General features: G+C 41.3%; 1 protein-coding gene across 5 annotated transcripts in view; it reads right to left on the reverse strand.

Moving 5' to 3' along the window:
• IKZF1 (IKAROS family zinc finger 1) overlaps positions 1–17,509 on the reverse strand; it is a 63,985-nt gene that overhangs the window by 8,924 nt on the left and 37,552 nt on the right. For 3 of the 5 annotated variants that reach the window (XM_085305471.1, XM_085305469.1, XM_085305470.1), the window contains 3 exons: positions 9,386–9,646; positions 3,251–3,418; positions 1,425–1,550 (listed from right to left, as the gene is read on the reverse strand). In XM_085305471.1, coding sequence (XP_085161597.1) covers positions 1,425–1,550; positions 3,251–3,418; positions 9,386–9,646 — 555 coding nt within the window. The remainder of the gene's footprint in view (positions 1–1,424; positions 1,551–3,250; positions 3,419–9,385; positions 9,647–17,509) is intronic. The other 2 variants (XM_085305473.1, XM_085305472.1) reach the window with 1 other exon arrangement.

Consider the following 17,509-nt stretch of genomic DNA (forward strand, 5'->3'; position numbering starts at 1 on the left):
GTAAATTATTTCTTATTAAAGTTTATGACATTTCTTGTTCCCTGAGATTATTTAGAGTAGTTTAGATAGTTTTGTGTTTTGTGTGCAGGCATTTCAGACCCATGTGCCAGACACTGAAAATTTTAATCCCAGACAGAATATTTGCTTCTAAATCCTATCACCTCTTCATGTAGTAAATATTGCTGCCTACAGTACATTACTTCGAGCTTTCTTTTTATATATTCTCCAGCCCCTCAGTAAAATTAGAAGGGGTGCTGCTCCAACATGCTGTCTGTCAGAAGAATCTCAGCTGCATTCACCGCTGTTGTTATGTGCATATACATTATCTGATAACACGTAAGAACATACTCAGGTTCTGTCCAGATATCCAGTATTAAATGAGGCATCATTGCAAACACATCAGAAAGAACTGTCCATTTTGTCATTTGACAAAATGAATAAAGTATGCTGACAGGATCAAAAAGGTATGCAAGAAATGTAGCTTACTGAACAGGCTACAACCTTAAACTCTACCACAGGTGCTAGACCTTATATTCATCTACCATCTAAAACTGTATGCACAATGGGATTCTGTATGGCTRCTTACTGTGATTGGTCCCACACAGCTCTACAGGGCCTTTATTAAAGGAAAAAAAAACCCTCAAACCCCAATATCTGCTTTTTCAATTTCTGGGCATAGTATTAGATTCTCCAGGGAACAAACTTTACCCTCCTGATAAGCCCAGTTTCTCAGAAAAGCATGACCCCTCTGCCCCCCAATTTTGTTTTACATGGGAATTTGTTTGTTAAAGAATCCTGTCCAAAAATTATTACCCTGTCTGGACTGTCTCAGTCAAACAYGCTAAATTAATTCCCTCTGTCTTCTTGCCCTCTTTCTTGGAAGCATGAAATCAGAGATAGATAGCTCATCCTTGTCATATGAATTGATCTCAGTGTTCAAGTAAGTCCATTAAGCTGTGCCTGAGAAGGGGCAATATACAGGGGATACAAAATGCAGAAGATTCTCCAGCCCCAGAACACTGATATTAACACTTTATTAGGAATACATCCACAACAGTATCGCAGTATAGAATGGAAGCAAAAGCAAAAGGTCCTGAGATRATGTAGTCACACCTTGGTCTTGAGATGGTGAACCGAAACATTCCAGGTCTTGCAAATGTTTTACTACATACCTGAGTTTTACTTTGGCTTTTTGTTTGAGCTAAGTGAAGCAAGGTAAAAACCAAACATTTATCAAATATAGAACAGATCCATATGGAGTATCATACATATGTGCATGAATGTGTGTGTGAGCATGTTATATTCTACCTCCCWAACACAGGAGATGCCTCATATGTACTACTGTTCCTTCGACACTCCTTTTACTAAGCACACGTGAGGAGAGCGTTAATCCTAGAACAGACACTTCAGCCGCATGCTATTACCTGAATAAAGGCTGCTCGAGATACTCATGGTTTGCAGGTAGTTATGACAGCGTTCTTTATGTTCTTCCAAAGAGCTGCGCTGCTTATAGCTGCGACCACAATATCCACATTTATGGGGTTTGCCAACTGCAGAAAATACAACCRAGAGATTCAAATTATGTTTTCAACAACATATTAACAATGGTAAAACCCATCCCAAATAAACCCATACTGTGGTGAACTGAAGACAGAGTTGGGCTCTTTAAAAAAATAATGGAAAGCCAGCTGTAGATATCTTTTCATCATCAAGCCAGTTCCGTGGGTGCTGTGAGCTAATTTCAGATGATTCACATCAGATAAAGATTGTGACATTACATCTTCAAAAACAGAATCTACAAGAGTTAGAAACTGAGACACCTTTAAAGATCTGAGTAGAGATACTCAAATGCCTAGCTGCTGCAGAGACTGCTGACAAGAAACTCAGCAACGAAAACTGTTTTTGTAGGTAGACACCTGTCCACTACTGGAGGTTAATTCTACTGTAACAAGAACTAGCTCAACCCCGTGAGTAAAGTGTTAGATTTCACAGGCTTTCTTGTTCCCTATTTCTGGAAATTCAAGAAAAATGGCATGATTAAGTTTTTCTGTAATACAATGACTGAGATTCAGGCAGTTCCAGGAATTTCACAGTTATTAGAACTAATCCAAACCTGGATTTAGACAGTGTCTCTTTACTTAGGAAATCCTAGGAGTTTGTTGGAAGTATCTAGGGGTAGTTTCACGTACACATGAAAAAAGTATGATTAAAACTGCACTACCACTAAAATCAGTAGAGAAAAGGGGAGGCAAAAAAAATTTTAAACATGTGCTTTCCTGAATCAGGTCAGGATCCAAAAGGACAAGAGGACATCTAGGACCAACACATCACTTAACATATGTTAGAAGAATCRCCTTAGTTTTGCACAAGACACAAATGTCACTTGCGAAGCTCCTTTTGTACTACTCAACTACTGTCTCAAAGCCAAATTTCACAAGTAAAGTTACAAGCATCAGTTCCTGCAAGTTTGTCTTGGAGGCCTTTTACTCAAATAACAATTTGCATTTCCAGCTTGGCCTGGGAGACTAGATGAGACTACAGGCTGACTTAAAGGCTCTTTAGAGGTGCTAAATTAGATTTGCTTCACAGAAGGTCTGTGACTGTGGGGTTTTTTTTCAAACAATGAGAGGTTCGTGTTAATAGAAAAGCCCAATTATGTAAAAATGTTTATTCAGATCTCCATATTACTGTTGAGAGAAAACACTGAAAGCCTCTAGTAGAGTCTGCTAATTTAGAGGAGTGTCATCTCTCTCCTCCTCCCCTTTCTCTCTCACTGTACTTGTAAAAACACAGTACAGCAAGCAACTGCTGCTAAATGCTGTAGGTGGTATTCGCTCCTTACACAGAGAATCGCTACCACCTTGAAAGGTTTTGAAATTTCACCTCTTTAAACCTCTGCATTTAGAGTGTATGTTGCCTCTGCATGTGGATAAATTACACCCAAACCCCCCAAATGTTCCACATCTTTGATTCACATCAGTAGTTCCATGAAATGGATTACTCCCATGAGGCTTGGCAGGTGAAACACTAACACCAAAACTTTTAAGCAGCCAAGAAGTACTGGGGCAAGTGGTTCTTTGCATGAAGGAGCATGAGCGCAAACAGAGTTTAACCACCTCTTCACTGCTGAAACGTTGCAGCCACATGAGCCTGCTCATCTCCCCAGGGCAAGGAGATCCCTCAGCCCCGGTGGCGAGGACATCCCGCGGGGACATCACATCACGGCGGTCCGGCACGGCACCCGACTTACCCGAGTGAGTCCTCAGGTGGCCCGTGAGGGCATCCCTGCGACGGCAGGCATAGTTACACAGGTGACATTTGAAGGGCTTTTCACCTGAGTGCAACTTTATGTGGCGAAGAAGGTTGCCTTTCTGTGTAAAGGAGGCTCCGCACTGGTTGCACTGGAAAGGGCGTTCCCCTAAGGGGAGAAGGAGAAAATGTGTGAGAAAAAAAAAAAAAAATCTTACACAGTAACAAGAGAAAGATTTCAGTGAGAAAGTTGTTTTCTCACTGCTGCTCTGTGACTTCCACCGGCTGCAGGTTTGATATAACATGAGGCTTTCAGACTAAACCTGCCAGTTTCTTAATGCTTCACTGGCTGGGTCAATTTGATCTGAAAATCTAATTTTTTTTTTCTAAATCAGAATGGCACATCACAATGCAAATTCAAACTCATTTAAATAAAGTGACTGCAACATTTTGTGTTGAAGAGCCACTCTTCCTGATCAGCAGTTTTGGAATAAACCAATATCCAATTTTGCATGTTGTGGCATTTGGTGGGGTTTTTAATGTGGCTTTTTTCAAAGGGTCTTTAAAATATGCCACTGAAGCAGCAAAATAAAAAGGAAACTCATTAAAAATGCATTTCAGGATCACAAGTTCATTTCAGCGTTACATTCTTATATTTAAATGAAAGGCACTTCATTATAACAGTTATAATAACTTCTTTTCATTTACATTTTCCCTGTATTTTCCCTTTCAATTTCTTCTCCATTACCTGTCTGTCCCTAAGCAGCCAAATCAGGAAAGAGACAGAGAAAGAGAGAGAAAGAGCGAGAGCAAAATCACCTAAGTTAAGACAGTGCGGAGGAAACCCTGTATTTCCATAGCAAAGTCCTGACCCTGCTTTAGGCAAGGTATTAACAGAGGACTTGTAGAAATGGGCTCTGCTGTTCTGCACTTCGGAAAAACACAGGGGAAAACTTTWAGTACCACAGACTTTATTTGTCTAAATTTGTGCCTGTTAGCAAAGCAGATAYTGCTACTGCAGAAATTCATATGGCATTTGTTTTTCAGTGCTGCTAGAAATTGATTGATAAGCTCACTTGCTCATTTATTTTTCGCTTAAGACAGACGAGGGCTTCTCTTAAGTCAGTGGGAAATAAAATATGTTTCCAGTTGTATCAGGCAGGAACACAGGAAACAATTTATAGATGAAAGCAGTCCACCAACAGGCMCCTCTCCTGCATACCCATTTTTCCTAAGAGATACCCCTTGACTAAGTCCAACCAGTGGTTGAAACTCCTTTACTGATTTCTGTTTCTCTTAGGCATGCTATAGGAATTATAATCTATCTACAATATTCAAAATGCTTCATAGATGACCTGTTCTCAGTTTTGCTTTTCTTTACATAGCAATACTATTCAATAAAAAACCTCAATGCTGAAGTTAAAATGTGCAAAAAACCCTCAGAAGTCAAACTGTTCCTTTCTTCTCTCTCCCTTGATCATCATTTATTATTGCAGGCATTTCAGACCAACTTGCATGTACATACGTGTGTATACATGTACAGCATGATGGCTCCTTATTTTTGGGTAATGCGATAGAAAAGTAGCAGCACTGTCCCAACAGAAAAATCCACAAACTCTACTCTCAGGGCTGGCAACTCTAACAGTCAGCTAACAGGAAAATGAATCTGTTTTACGGCAAGATAATCACTGGCCAAATAGCTTCAAGCAGGGCAGCATATCCCCTGTCAAGCCAGATGAGCTCACCTTCTGTGGGCACCTAAACTGTGTCCTCAGCTGATTTAAACTGGGGTAGCCCTTCAGAAATGAGGCTGTTTGCCTTACAGGATTTTACAGCATACTTAATAAGTCAGGCACAGTAGCTGTTAAGGAAAAAAAAAAAAAAGGGTGAAGGTCTATCTCTGCTTTACCTTCTAATCTTGGTGACAACTACTCACCGTGGAAGGTATTTTTCAGAAATGGGCTGAAACAGTAACGAAGAAGTGAATTTGTAAGGAGGGACACAAATTCAGAAGAAATGGTTAACCCTTACTAAGCAGCTTTTCTAGCATTCATTTCAGTTATTTTTTTCACTCTGTGAGGCATAACAGGAGAAAACAAGGATTGTAAAAGTACTCCAGKAGATACATGGAAAGTACGAGTGAAACGGAGCTCCAGCCCACAGCTCTCGCAATTACAGGCTGAAACCTTATTTTGGGCGGCCAAGACAGACAGACGGAGTATTTAAAAGCAGACTGCTGCACACCCAGTCTCTCCGCCAAACTTTCCGTGGGATACACCTACGGGAACGAGTCCTTAGGCTGCTGTGCAAAGGCAGGCGCAGCTGCATCGCCGCTGCAGAGCCCCGCAATGCCTGCGGCCCGGGGCCGTGCAGGTGCAGTAGGAGAAGAAAGCAATACGTACCGTGCCTTTTAGTAAAAAGGTCTAGTTTCTGTGTTATTTGCTTGCCTGTTCTGCACAGCATGTGTCTGTCCTGGCTGGGTTTCGCTGCCTGGAGCGTAGCTGTGGACYGGCATGGGCTCAGGAGCAAAAACTGAGCTGGGACCCTCTAATTTAATCAACCGCCATCGCTTACTTTGCTGCAGTGCAGCGCGTTTGCCTCTGGCCTCAGGCTGACACACTGGGATCCAAATAACAGGGCAGAAGCCTGGTAAGTGCTAAGGTACTATATGTATAAAGAGGGAATGTGCATATATATATATATTTATATGTGCGTGCACGTACACATGTGTATGTTTTTATAAATACGACACGTGCACAGTAACCTACACACTAACCTAGTGAAGTATAAATCTACAGCCTGTGGTCGTCACATCAGCAAACAGRAGGGATTTTTCCCTCTTTGCTAACTCTGCAAATCCTTTTCCCTAAACACTGAGCAAGAAAGCGACAGCAGGCTGAAGCAAATTAAAGTACTAGAAGCTTTGGAGCAGGAGAGTGAAGGGAGTCAGACACTGTTGAGCAGGATGCACTCCACAGATGGGAGCAACAGGTAAAGTGCTAGAAAACAGCCAGTGTTTTACAGCTGCTTGCACACAGAAGGGCGTAGAAAATGTTAGGTGCTGCTCTGCATATCTGCACTTGGCAGGTGTATTCATTAAATGTAATTATGCCTTTTATCAGGTCAGACAGTCATTTTATTTTGGCATTTTCGTGTGCCAGAGTTTTGTTCACTTATCAAATATTTATTTAAGGAAACCTCACTGCATATGCAGGTTTTACATGAATTAGCAGCAAAGTAATTCATTTGCAAGGTTTATTCCTTCATCAGGCGTGCACCGAAATGGGCTTCAGTATAGTCGGTTAAATGTACTCTAATAGTATATCCCATTTCTACTTTAATTTGCACCGCACAACTGAAAGAAAAAGAAGTTACTACTATTTCCTCATGACATCCCTTTAATTTAAACTACCAGCTCCGCTCCTCTACTCCCCGGTCTCTCCCCGTAAAAGCACAGCTCCTGCTAGCAGCTTTGCTCCCCACGGGGGCTCAGGGTGAGACCCAATGGAAAGCAAAGGCTTTATAAAGTCCCACAGCAGGATCAGGGGATTCAACTTCAGTTTATTAAAAACAAAAGGAGGTGGCTCTGTTGAGCAAACTGAAGCTCTTTAGGTATTTCCACTGCAAGTTTTAATTATATTCTCTGGTTAAGAAGAGGATCCTACTGGCAAGGGATTGCTACTGTGAAGTCCTGTGGATGCCCTGGACCTACAGTGTCACTAGGAACTGCCCAAAACGCACCTAGCACGCTCAAAAATTACTCTGACGTGCACAACGTTTTGGAGGTGTATATTAGGAAAACCGCTGGAGCTTCTGGAGAYGCTGGCACCGGGGAAAAGGGGTCTCCAAAGGCGCAGGCGTGCGGCAGGGCCTTCCAGACACCRCGCGGGGTCTGCAGTGCTGCCCGCAACCAGCTCAGCCCCTGGCTCAAGAGAACCAGGTCCATCCCCTGCCAGGCGATCGCGGACGCCCCTGCGGACCTTTAGGGACCCAAAGCGGCTGCCTGCCCGGCAGCTCCTGCGCTGCTCGGCCGCGAGCCCCAGGGCCTTTGCGATGACCCTTTTCCTGAAGGGCTGAGYGATGCAAATGCCTTTCGCTGGCTATCTGTACAGCAAGACTTCAATTCAGGGCAAATTTACAGATTTGAGATTTTCCTTTTTTTCTCTCTCTCTTTTAGCCTCTAATTTTTCCATATGGGGCCCAGCGTGGCGATAGTTCAGCAGCTCTCCATTTCCAAGTGTGTTCCTGCATGTGCACGTACAGACAAGCTCATTCTATTTCTGTTTCTTTTTTTTTTCATTTTATCAGATATTTACCAAATTACAAACTGACTTTGTATTTTAGCTATACTAAATTAACCARTAGCTCCTGCCTTACCTCCTTAACGTGCTTTTATTAAAACAGCAGCCTCATTAAACAAGCACAGAGTCTTCCACTTTGAAGTGCATTTTAAGCAGCAGCATTTTATGTCAACTACTACAATACCCTCTTTAAGGCAATGGGCCTGTTAAAAAGGCCTCCTGTGCAAGCCACTTGCCACATACATTTTATCGACTTTTAAAGGATCACCCTAACATTCAATTAAAAAAGTACACAATAACCAAAAAACCCTCATTATAGCTAGGAAGTATGTTGCAGCCTCTCTTCTAAGAACTAGATGTGGCTTTTCCAATAAAGATGTATCTGCTTTTCCTTGGACAGAAGGATTTATTATATTTAATTGAAGAGTGCTTTGAAACAGGCAAATGTAACAGCTTTTCTAACCATCACCACAAGCCAAAAGCTCACATGCTCCAAGAGCTTGCACAGCCATGATTAATATGAGAGCTGGTATCACTGGAAGGAGGCTTGGGGGTCTTTTCGTGAATCTCTGCCAATTACTGCTGTGCTTGGCCTCACAGTAAACTCCAAAAATGCTTTATTAACCTTGCTCCTTGATGGTTCGGGAGAAATCATTTAAATGTAATCGGGGGTGCTGGGGAGGAAGAAACATCTGTTTGTTCATTAGTGTGGATATTTCAATGGGAACTTGGACCACTGGACAGGTCATTCATACCTTAAAAATATCTTAAAAATCCTTCCCATTTGAGTATTCATGCACAAATGTCAGATCCTCTATATATTTATTTTTAAAGTAACTTCACGACTCATAAAAAATAACAGGAAACCCTAGGATTTACGCCCTCCTGGTAGGATTTAAGCCTMTCACAATACAGTTCAGTTCCCTTTTGACTATGGATGATCTTAGAGCTTAGAATTGGTGCCTAATTTTTAGGTTGCTTGTAGCGGGTAAAATGAAACTCACTCTGGTCTTTACTTCTTGCTTTGTTTCAGCTTCTTCACTTTTTCCCCTCTTTGAGGATATTTAGAATTAGAAAATCGAGGCAAGAAATATGCAGCTCTGTGATAGTGACATGTTGTCACTATGGAGAACAACTTCTTTACATGTCTCTCTTGAAGTTCRAGTGGAACCCTTTAGTTCAGACCCAACCAGTGACAACGCTTGCTTTTATTTCATGAAACATTTGAATTAATATTTTTTTTTGTCTAAAACTGCACAGGATAGTTCCATTAAACCTGTAAACCACTTACATGTCTTACCAATCACTTTCATAATCACTGATCCATAAATAACTTTGTGGCACTGTTGGAAGCATTAGAACTGTGTCCATTGCAAAGTTGGTCACAACTATGTTCTTCCTTTTTTTTTTTTTCTTTTTTAGAAATTCTTAGAAATGTCATAGGTCATTTTTTTTGGAAAACTCAATTTTTCATGTAGCTTCAAACCAAACTGTACACTATTTCTGACATCAACATTTGATATCAGCACAATGTATAACTTTTGACTAGAATAAATGAAATTATGCTTGCCTTCTAATTACGCTGGCGAATCTTGGATTTTTTTTTTTTTAATTTCTGGCACAATAGATGTATTTCAATCACGAATGAATCATGAAGAAATGTCARTTCCTATCCAGTCCAAAACACAATAACAAAATAACACAGTTCCAAATGCCCACAGATGCTGCATCATCGTACAGGAGGGAACATATGCGCGACACTCACAGAAAACAAGTCTTTTCCTAACGCGTGGCCAAATCTTGTCAACTAAAGGAAAAACTATGCCGGGCCTTACCAGTGTGGCTTCGTTTGTGAACCATGAGCACATTGGGACCGATGCAAATTATCCCACAGATATCACATTTTAGCTTTCCGTTAGGAAGTCGAATGCCTCCAACTCCTGACATAGCTTTGCTGCCTGGGCCATTGTGTGAGCCATTCATTTTCTCTCCCGAGGTATCAAGCATTCGTAAATCCTCCGCACATTCTTCCCCATTCATTTCACAGGCACGCCCATTCTCTTCATCACTCTGAGTCTCTATTTTAATATTACCGGCTGCAAAAAACAATACAGGATGCCACTCAGTTTCGTTGCACAACAAACCCAGTGGCAAAGAAACAATCACATCGAAAGAGAGAGATGATGATAACTTCTAAACAGAATGTACAATATACCCCCCAAAAACAGAAGCAACAAATATGACTGCATTTCTGCGGGCAATGATGTGATGAGTTCGTAACACCTGGAGCAATGAACATCGGTAAGACAAATACAAGGCGTCAAGCGAGCTGGGCACCTAAATAACACCGTAAGTCTGTTCCCAGGTCATTTTAAGACTTTCGTAACGTCCATTTTGACAATTCGGGCTAATTGGAATTAAATTTATAATGAATCCACATCACTTGCATTTCTCTGACATGAGTGAGTGYGAAAATAAGTAACTCATCAAAGGCAGTGGATGAAAATGAATTGAAAATGCAACATTCTCCACTTGGCAGGAAAATACTGAGGGCTGTACTGAATCCAAATATTTGTTTTGCAGGTCTATAGGGTAAGCAAGGACAGCAGCAGAGAAAACAGTACAAACACTGATACAGAAACCAGAGTGGGGAAGGCTGGGAGGAAGCAGCTAGAGCTAGCACCAAAATTATAGCAGGGATAGCTGTGGTTTTAAGACAGCAGGATTAGGGGGGCTGAGWTAGCAGAGAGGATCTCTGCAGCCATGAGCTACCGCTAAAAAATGCCAGATCAGTGGAGGTGAGTGGGACAATGGCTCTGGCTTTGTTGGAGAACTGCTTTGTGTTATAATCCCACGGGTGACAATCACTTGCAAACGTAAGTAAAATACAGGCATAAAGTTGGCATAGCCTCACTGCAYGGGATAGCACCTAGACAGCTAAATTTTGTCTTATGTCAACGCAGCAAAGGCCTGAACCTGGACAGGCTATGGATAAGGGCCAGCGCTCAGGTCAGTTAATKCCACTATCCATTCCTCTTCGCTCCACAGGGCTGGATTATGTTTTATGTAGACTAAATCATCTTTATACTGCCTTCCCTCTTTTCCAATCACACGATTTTGGTGGGAAAATAGTTCTTTGTTAAACTGAAAATTACCATTCCAATTTTTTTCCCCAAATGTTCCCTTCCTTTCAGTGAAACACCTCTTCCCTCACCCCTCTCCCAACCTAGAAAGCATACTGGCTAGCTGAGCAAGCAGGGGATCTSTTCCACCCAATAAAGAAAGGACTTTTTCTTTCGTGTAACAGTCATTTTCTGGTAGCCCTATTCATAAATGGCGTTGTAGCAATGACATAATTAAGCTATGAGAAATAAATACCTCAAGGCACGAAAGATCTTGACATTTATCTGCAAATGAAATGTTTGCCAACATGTTCTCTGTTACACCCTGCAACCTCCCTGATGGTCCAGCTGGATCGCACGAGTGGGACTGATAGCAGGACGACTCAAAATACTACAGGGAAATGTGCTGAAAGTAAAGGCATTTACATTTCTGGACACCRCTTGGGTGAACACCTTTTAATAAAGTCTATCATTTTAGGAATTTAATGTTTTTTCAAATATTGTATTTTTAATAGAAATCATACCTAAAACAGAGTGAGTGCATGTCATAAATAGCAATCTTTTCTTTAAAATGTCTGTCCTAAAAAGGGGAATAATTTAGAAGTTCAGAAAAATTAAAAAAAAAAAATCAGTGACTCAACAATGCTTTCCAAAGATGGCTAAACAGAAATAGTCTAAAGTATCCTACAAATTCAGTGGAATATAACCCCATACTGCTGTTTTCACCATGGTGAATAGAAGTAAAAGAAGTACTCAKCTTGATTACAGGACAGTTTTTCATAAATTGTACACTAAATTTGTTCTCTTAATTATAAGACTAAGAATTTGTATGTAAACATATTTATTTAAAGAGATTACAGACCCCTCRCCTGCAAGGAAATTTGGAGAAAGTGGCTTTTGAAATAGACTTACTCTGTGAAAACAAAATACATGTGAACAAACCAAAAAAGATTAAGACTACTCAAGTCCGTYGGTAGCATATGCACACAAATGTAAATTACTGAGAACTGAAACGATGGAAAAAAGACCACAAAATAGGAACTAGATGGAAATGCTCTGTAGTGAGCTGAGTTTGCAGTATACTTACGGGAGAAAGATTTGGGAATTATTGCGTGAAAGTCCCTAAAGCCTTCTGCCCCATATACAGCTGCAATAAAGAAGGCAAACAGGATGCTGGTTTGTGGCACTGCTACAGTAAGCGTAAAAGAAGATGGCATTATCGCTATGAGAGACAGACCCAAGAGCAAGGCAGAACTACCATCACAGACGTAACCCAAGAGGCTTGGGACGAAGCGCGACTCGCGGGAGGACGGCTCGGAGGGGAACTCTAACCTGCCGACCGAACGATTCCCGTCTGTAAAGATGCCGCTTTTCCAAAGCAGCCAACGAGTTTTACCAGGTTTTGTTAAGGTGTAATTTTTCTTGGGTATTCCCCTTGCTTGCAGGTAAACTCCTATGGCGCTGACGGGAACTTTTGCTAAAGCTCCTGGCGAGGGACAGCAGGAGCAGAGCACCTAACTCAGACTTTGCCAGGCCCCTGGTGCCAGCCTCCTCTGAACGCTTGCTTTTGGCCAGCTTGCTATCTGTGTATTCTAGAGATCTTCTCTTTGTATGTACTAGTTTCTGGTCACCATGGTTATAAAAATTGAATTTGCTTTTTTTTCTTCTTCTTCTTCTCACGCCTGCTGGTCTTATGTAATGGAAAGGGAGGGAGGTAGATTACATAYACATTACTGTGTATATCGGCGTATTTTTTTGTTTGCATTTCTGCGGCTTGTCCTCACGATGCATCTACACAAAAGTAGCTGCACAGATACGCTCTACGGCGGTTATTAGGAGTCACCGAGTCCAAATTAACATGCCACGGGGCACACTAATGCAGTTCATTACCTGACACAGGCAATGCTAGAGATATACTCACCCAGTCAATCTTCATTAAAACTTTCTGCAGCTATGCACCTGGCCTGGCACCGGCCAGTGTGTGGCTACTCCTTCGTAGCCCAGGCCTTGCACCTAGAGTATCCTTACAACTGCCTGTACTGCTCATGGAAGGGTCTAACTTCAGCTACRGAGCTCACTCTGCAAGGTGGGGACTGAGAGGCGATGAAGCCACCAGCCGCAYGCTGAACTCTCACAGCGGTTTTACAGGTTTAGTTAGCACACAAAAACACCTTGTGTTCAAACCGAGCGTGTTCGGCAARCGTGTTTTTCAAAAGGAAACCAGGGGAGAAGCTCCATGGAAGTAGGCAATGGATCAGGAGAGAGAAGCYGCTCTAGTGGAAATACTAAGGTTGACTGAGAAACGGCAAGGCAGGCTGTACAGTTTTGCTGGGAGACTTGACTTAGACTGAAAAAAAAATGCAGTCAAGAGTGTTTTCTATTTCTTTTGTGACAGGCAGGTTCCTGGCCATCTCTTTCTCTAGTGGGAAAAATTCATTCATTCTTGGAGCACAGATAATGTGACAAATATCTGGAAAGCAGACTTTTCAGATGCACTGATCACAGAATATGCTTGGCATTTGTACGGGTCTCTCAAACAATTACTCAATGATGTCTTTGTAGTAATAATTGCTGTGCACATGCATGTCTATATACACATACAKATAGACATTAATTAGCTCTACAATGATCCATGGTAATAATTTCATGTTGGTTCTTCTAACACCATTAATACATCACTACTTAATTATTTTACTCAAATTTGTTTGGAGATGACTTTTTGGCCCTTAAAAAACTCTACATTTTACTCTATATGTATACACCAGTGTGATTCAGTGGTTTCTCTCCCCTTTCTGTATAGGGAAGTTGTTTAATTGGAGTTCTTTTTTATTGTAAGGAATCCAGAGGGTCACTGAGACAGCAGCTCTTCCCCTCACCTCCCCTTTTACCTAGCCATACTGTGTAAAAGTTATCCAAAAGCAGGACACTGGGCAGATGGCTTGTGCTATCTGATGTGCGCTGGGAGCTTCACACAGGACTTTCTGCAGAGCACGTAGAATTTATGTCACATAAGACATGATTAGCAGTGACTTATGCAAAAGTCCCGGGGGAAAAAAAAATTGATAATTCATTCAAAAGAAAAAGGGATGACAACATGATTTATCTGTGTTTCCAATTCCAGACACCTTTTTCTGTGGAAGGGTAGCATAGCTGAGCCCAACATGGGAGCCAGGCTGGGACACATGGGAAGGAAGGAAGGAAGGAGAGGAGATTGAGTCACACTTCCCTAGAAAGAGTTGAGCAACGGGGAGAGGGAAGGGAGGTGTTTTGCAATGAGTAAGAGAGTCCGGTAGTGGGGAGAAAGGAGAAACCAAATAGACTTCTTGGGAAACAGGATTTGGAGGGTGGCTTTTAAAGGACAGAAAGAGAGTCCCCTGGAAAAAAAAGGCAAGTGAAGGGTTAGTAACTTGCTCTCAGCTCAGAGCCATTTTGCCCTCTCTTACAGGACTCCCTCCCAGACGTAAAATCTTTTCAGTGACTTTGGCACTGGCACATTTTTAAGTACCTGGGCTAAAATCCCATTTGAAATGAGGTATTCATCTTCCAAGTCATTTTCTTCTCAGCTGGGATAGTTAAAGAGGATAAAAACACAAGACCTAGCCTTCCAAGGAACTGAGGGAGTAAAAGAGAAAGATAAATCTCTACTGGGCTTTCTGGAGCACTTTAGCTACAGAGGTGCCTAATTGCCTTTGATTTTTAATGAGATTTAAACATCTATCTATGTTTCCTTTATGACTTTTATCTCGCTAGGTATATAAAGCATCTTGTGGCATATAAATACCCCTAAGAAGTTGTCCTTTAGCGCTTCTTTGAAAATAAACATGATAATCTATTTTTTGGCCATGGGATTACTCCATACAATGCCTCACTCACATTTTGCAGCCAGTAGAAAAAGGCAAAGAAAAGGCCTCTTAAAGTTGTTTCAAATAATTTTGGTGCATGTAATTTTTTGTTTGAATGGTTCATTTGTTACTCCAAGACAAGTCAGAAGTATTCTGCTGCTATTAGTTGATGCTTGAATGGTAGCTTTAAAGCCCAACAAGAGTTTTGCAATAAGGCATCATACCATTCAAGCTGTAGACAGATAAAGCTGCAACAATATTCAACTGTTTTGAACAGTGCATTAGATATGTTATGCTGAGGAGGAGAAAACCTTTAACACCATCCTTGCTAGCAAATTATAGAAAATCTTGTTAAAAAAGGCAGAACAAGATGAAAAATGCCTATTAGACCAACATAAACCACCGCAACAAGCCAAGACTTGTGTCAACAAAAGCAGCCAGGATCTCTTCCTGCTTGTAAAGGTGCAAAATCTGTATAAGATAGAATATTTCCAGCAATTCTGCCTGTTATTTCTATTATAAGACATAATAACAGCTATTCTGCTTTGTTTCAGTGCACTAAACCTTTGCACTAGCTGTGACCTGAGATCCAAACCTGTCCCCTTTTCCCTTTATATCACAATCATTTACTGTGGCACCAGATCTGTTCTCACAACAGGAGCAGCACTGCACCTGGAAGATGCCTTTCTCAGAAGTAGAAGATAAATTGTCTGTCCACAGAGTATATTTAAGGACTCAGTATTCACTGGCTGGTCTTGACAACAACAAAGACCAGTTCTTTAACATATGTTTCCATTAATAATATTGTTCCTGTATGAGCTTCTGAAGCTACAGGAAGAATCGTGTAGCTGTGAAAAATATCAGCAGAAGGTCTGGGCAGAGCAACTGTAATGAGTTATGCAATGTTTTCAGTCCTCCTTCAGAAAAATTCAGAAGACACCACACAGCATAGCTGGAACTGATCCTTAGTGACTATAGTTATTTAACTACGGAAAATGGGGATATATCCCAGTGCTGTTAAAAATGACTATTTTGCACACTCCTTTCTATATATAGCACTGCATTGACCAGTTAATCAAGCTTCTGTGGTATGCGGAAAAATGCTAAAAGTTAGAGGTCAGGTCAGGACTGCCTGATAAGCTAGAGCCTAAAGTGTAACTTAATTCATACAGACAAAAAAACCTCACAAATTAGTAAATAACATGGGCTATAGGTGTTCCAGCACACACTGAACAAATTGATACCTATGATCTCCATTAAAAAAAAGATCCAGAATTCCCTGTGTCCCAAAACAGTGGGACCACTAATACAGACGGCAGCAAGTGTTTGAGGCCAGTGAGGAAGCCTAGCCATTTGGTAGAGGGACCTTATCACTTTTCTTGAGAATGCTGAATTCTTTACCACAGGCTGCAATATGGCAAACAGGAGGCAACAGATAAAAACGAAGGCTTTTAGTGAGAAGCTCTCAGTTGGATTTTTAAAGAGAAACAAAAAATAACAGAAAGAAGAGTAATAGCAAAAACCACTGGGGCACATCTGTAGGAGCAGCAGACTGGGCATGGAGGATAAGAGTGATCACCCCCATGAGGTCAATGCTGCCCCTCCTTTGACTCCAAACACCAATCAGCCCTGGGCAGCCAATTTCTTCCCTACTCTAATTTTGGCTTTCAATCAAATGTATGTTATTCCAGAAACACAGGCGTCCTCAGATAAGCTATCTCCTATGGGACAACTAGTGTGAGGAGCTCCACCCTCCACCCATCATCTGCAATGTCCTCATGAAGAAGGGACACAGAACTGTGCTCACTGCATCACAGAACAGATCATTTTCCAGACCTGCAATGACATCTGTGCCAAACTGTAGGGAACACAAGCAAGTGAACAACATAACATAACAAAATCCTTCTTCTCTACGTTCAAAAAGTGTTCTTGCAGAATCCCAGCAACTTCCAGTTAGTTATCTATGAGAAGCCTCTAATGCACCAGTAAAGATGGACAGCATGTAAGTAATACCACTGCAATCTACTCACACACAGGAAGCTAGGTGCTCTTTATGTATGTTTCTGAGGGTTTAAACAGAAAGGGGATCTGTAACCACTCCAAGGGTCTGATTTAGTTCATACTTATTTTCCTTGTTGTGCTACTCACTAGGACATTTTGTAGTAAAACCAAGTTGTCTATCTGACAAAGGGCTGTTAACCACCTGGCTGCTTGATGTCCACCTGAGCACCAGTAAAGCTAAATTTTAACAGAAAATTATCAAAAAAAGGCATGCTAAATCTATTTCTCAAGTTCCACATGTATGTGTAACCCATGCTTCCTCTATATGTAGTGCTCTGTGTCTTTTACTGGTTATGTGATAGAGAAGACGAGGAATCTGCTAAACACTTGTTGGTAACAGACTTTCTTGACACTCTTCTGTGTCAAGAAGTAAGTTGGGAAGAGTTTCAAACTGGAGGGAAAGATCTGCTGACAAACTAAGGCAAGAACAGAGCTTCTCATCCTCAACATCTTTGTCTCTTCTGCTTCCATTAGACTTTATTTTGTCGCCATTAAAAGATGAGGAAGTAGCAAGAAGGCATTTTGCAAGAAATGTTTAAAAAGCAAAGTAACCTCAAGTAACAATACGTAACAATGACAAAAAACCACTCCCACATATGAAAATATTCCCACTCACACAGATGTAGTGCATACATGTGCTTATGTGCTGACTCTGGCTCCTGTGAAGTGCTATTCTTCAGAAACTCTACAGGCACAAACATCATGGCTTTCATCTTCCCTGCACAGCATCACTTATCCAAGAGAAGCAAAGCCTCAGATGTATCCTAATCTAACATTTATAAGGCATTCACCTTCCCTAGTCCACCTACGCTAATCCACAAAGCATGCTTCAGTGAAATTAATGAGTGTTAATCTACCCTTGACTAGTGCAGCAGAAACTTWAGCTAGCAGAAGTCACACATGGTGACTGGAAGAACGTAAAAACAAGAGCTTT

This window comes from Rhea americana, unplaced genomic scaffold (assembly GCF_003343005.1).
Source record: "Rhea americana isolate MKP2758 unplaced genomic scaffold, rheAme1 scaffold_220, whole genome shotgun sequence".
NCBI classification, from domain to species: Eukaryota; Metazoa; Chordata; class Aves; order Rheiformes; family Rheidae; genus Rhea; species Rhea americana.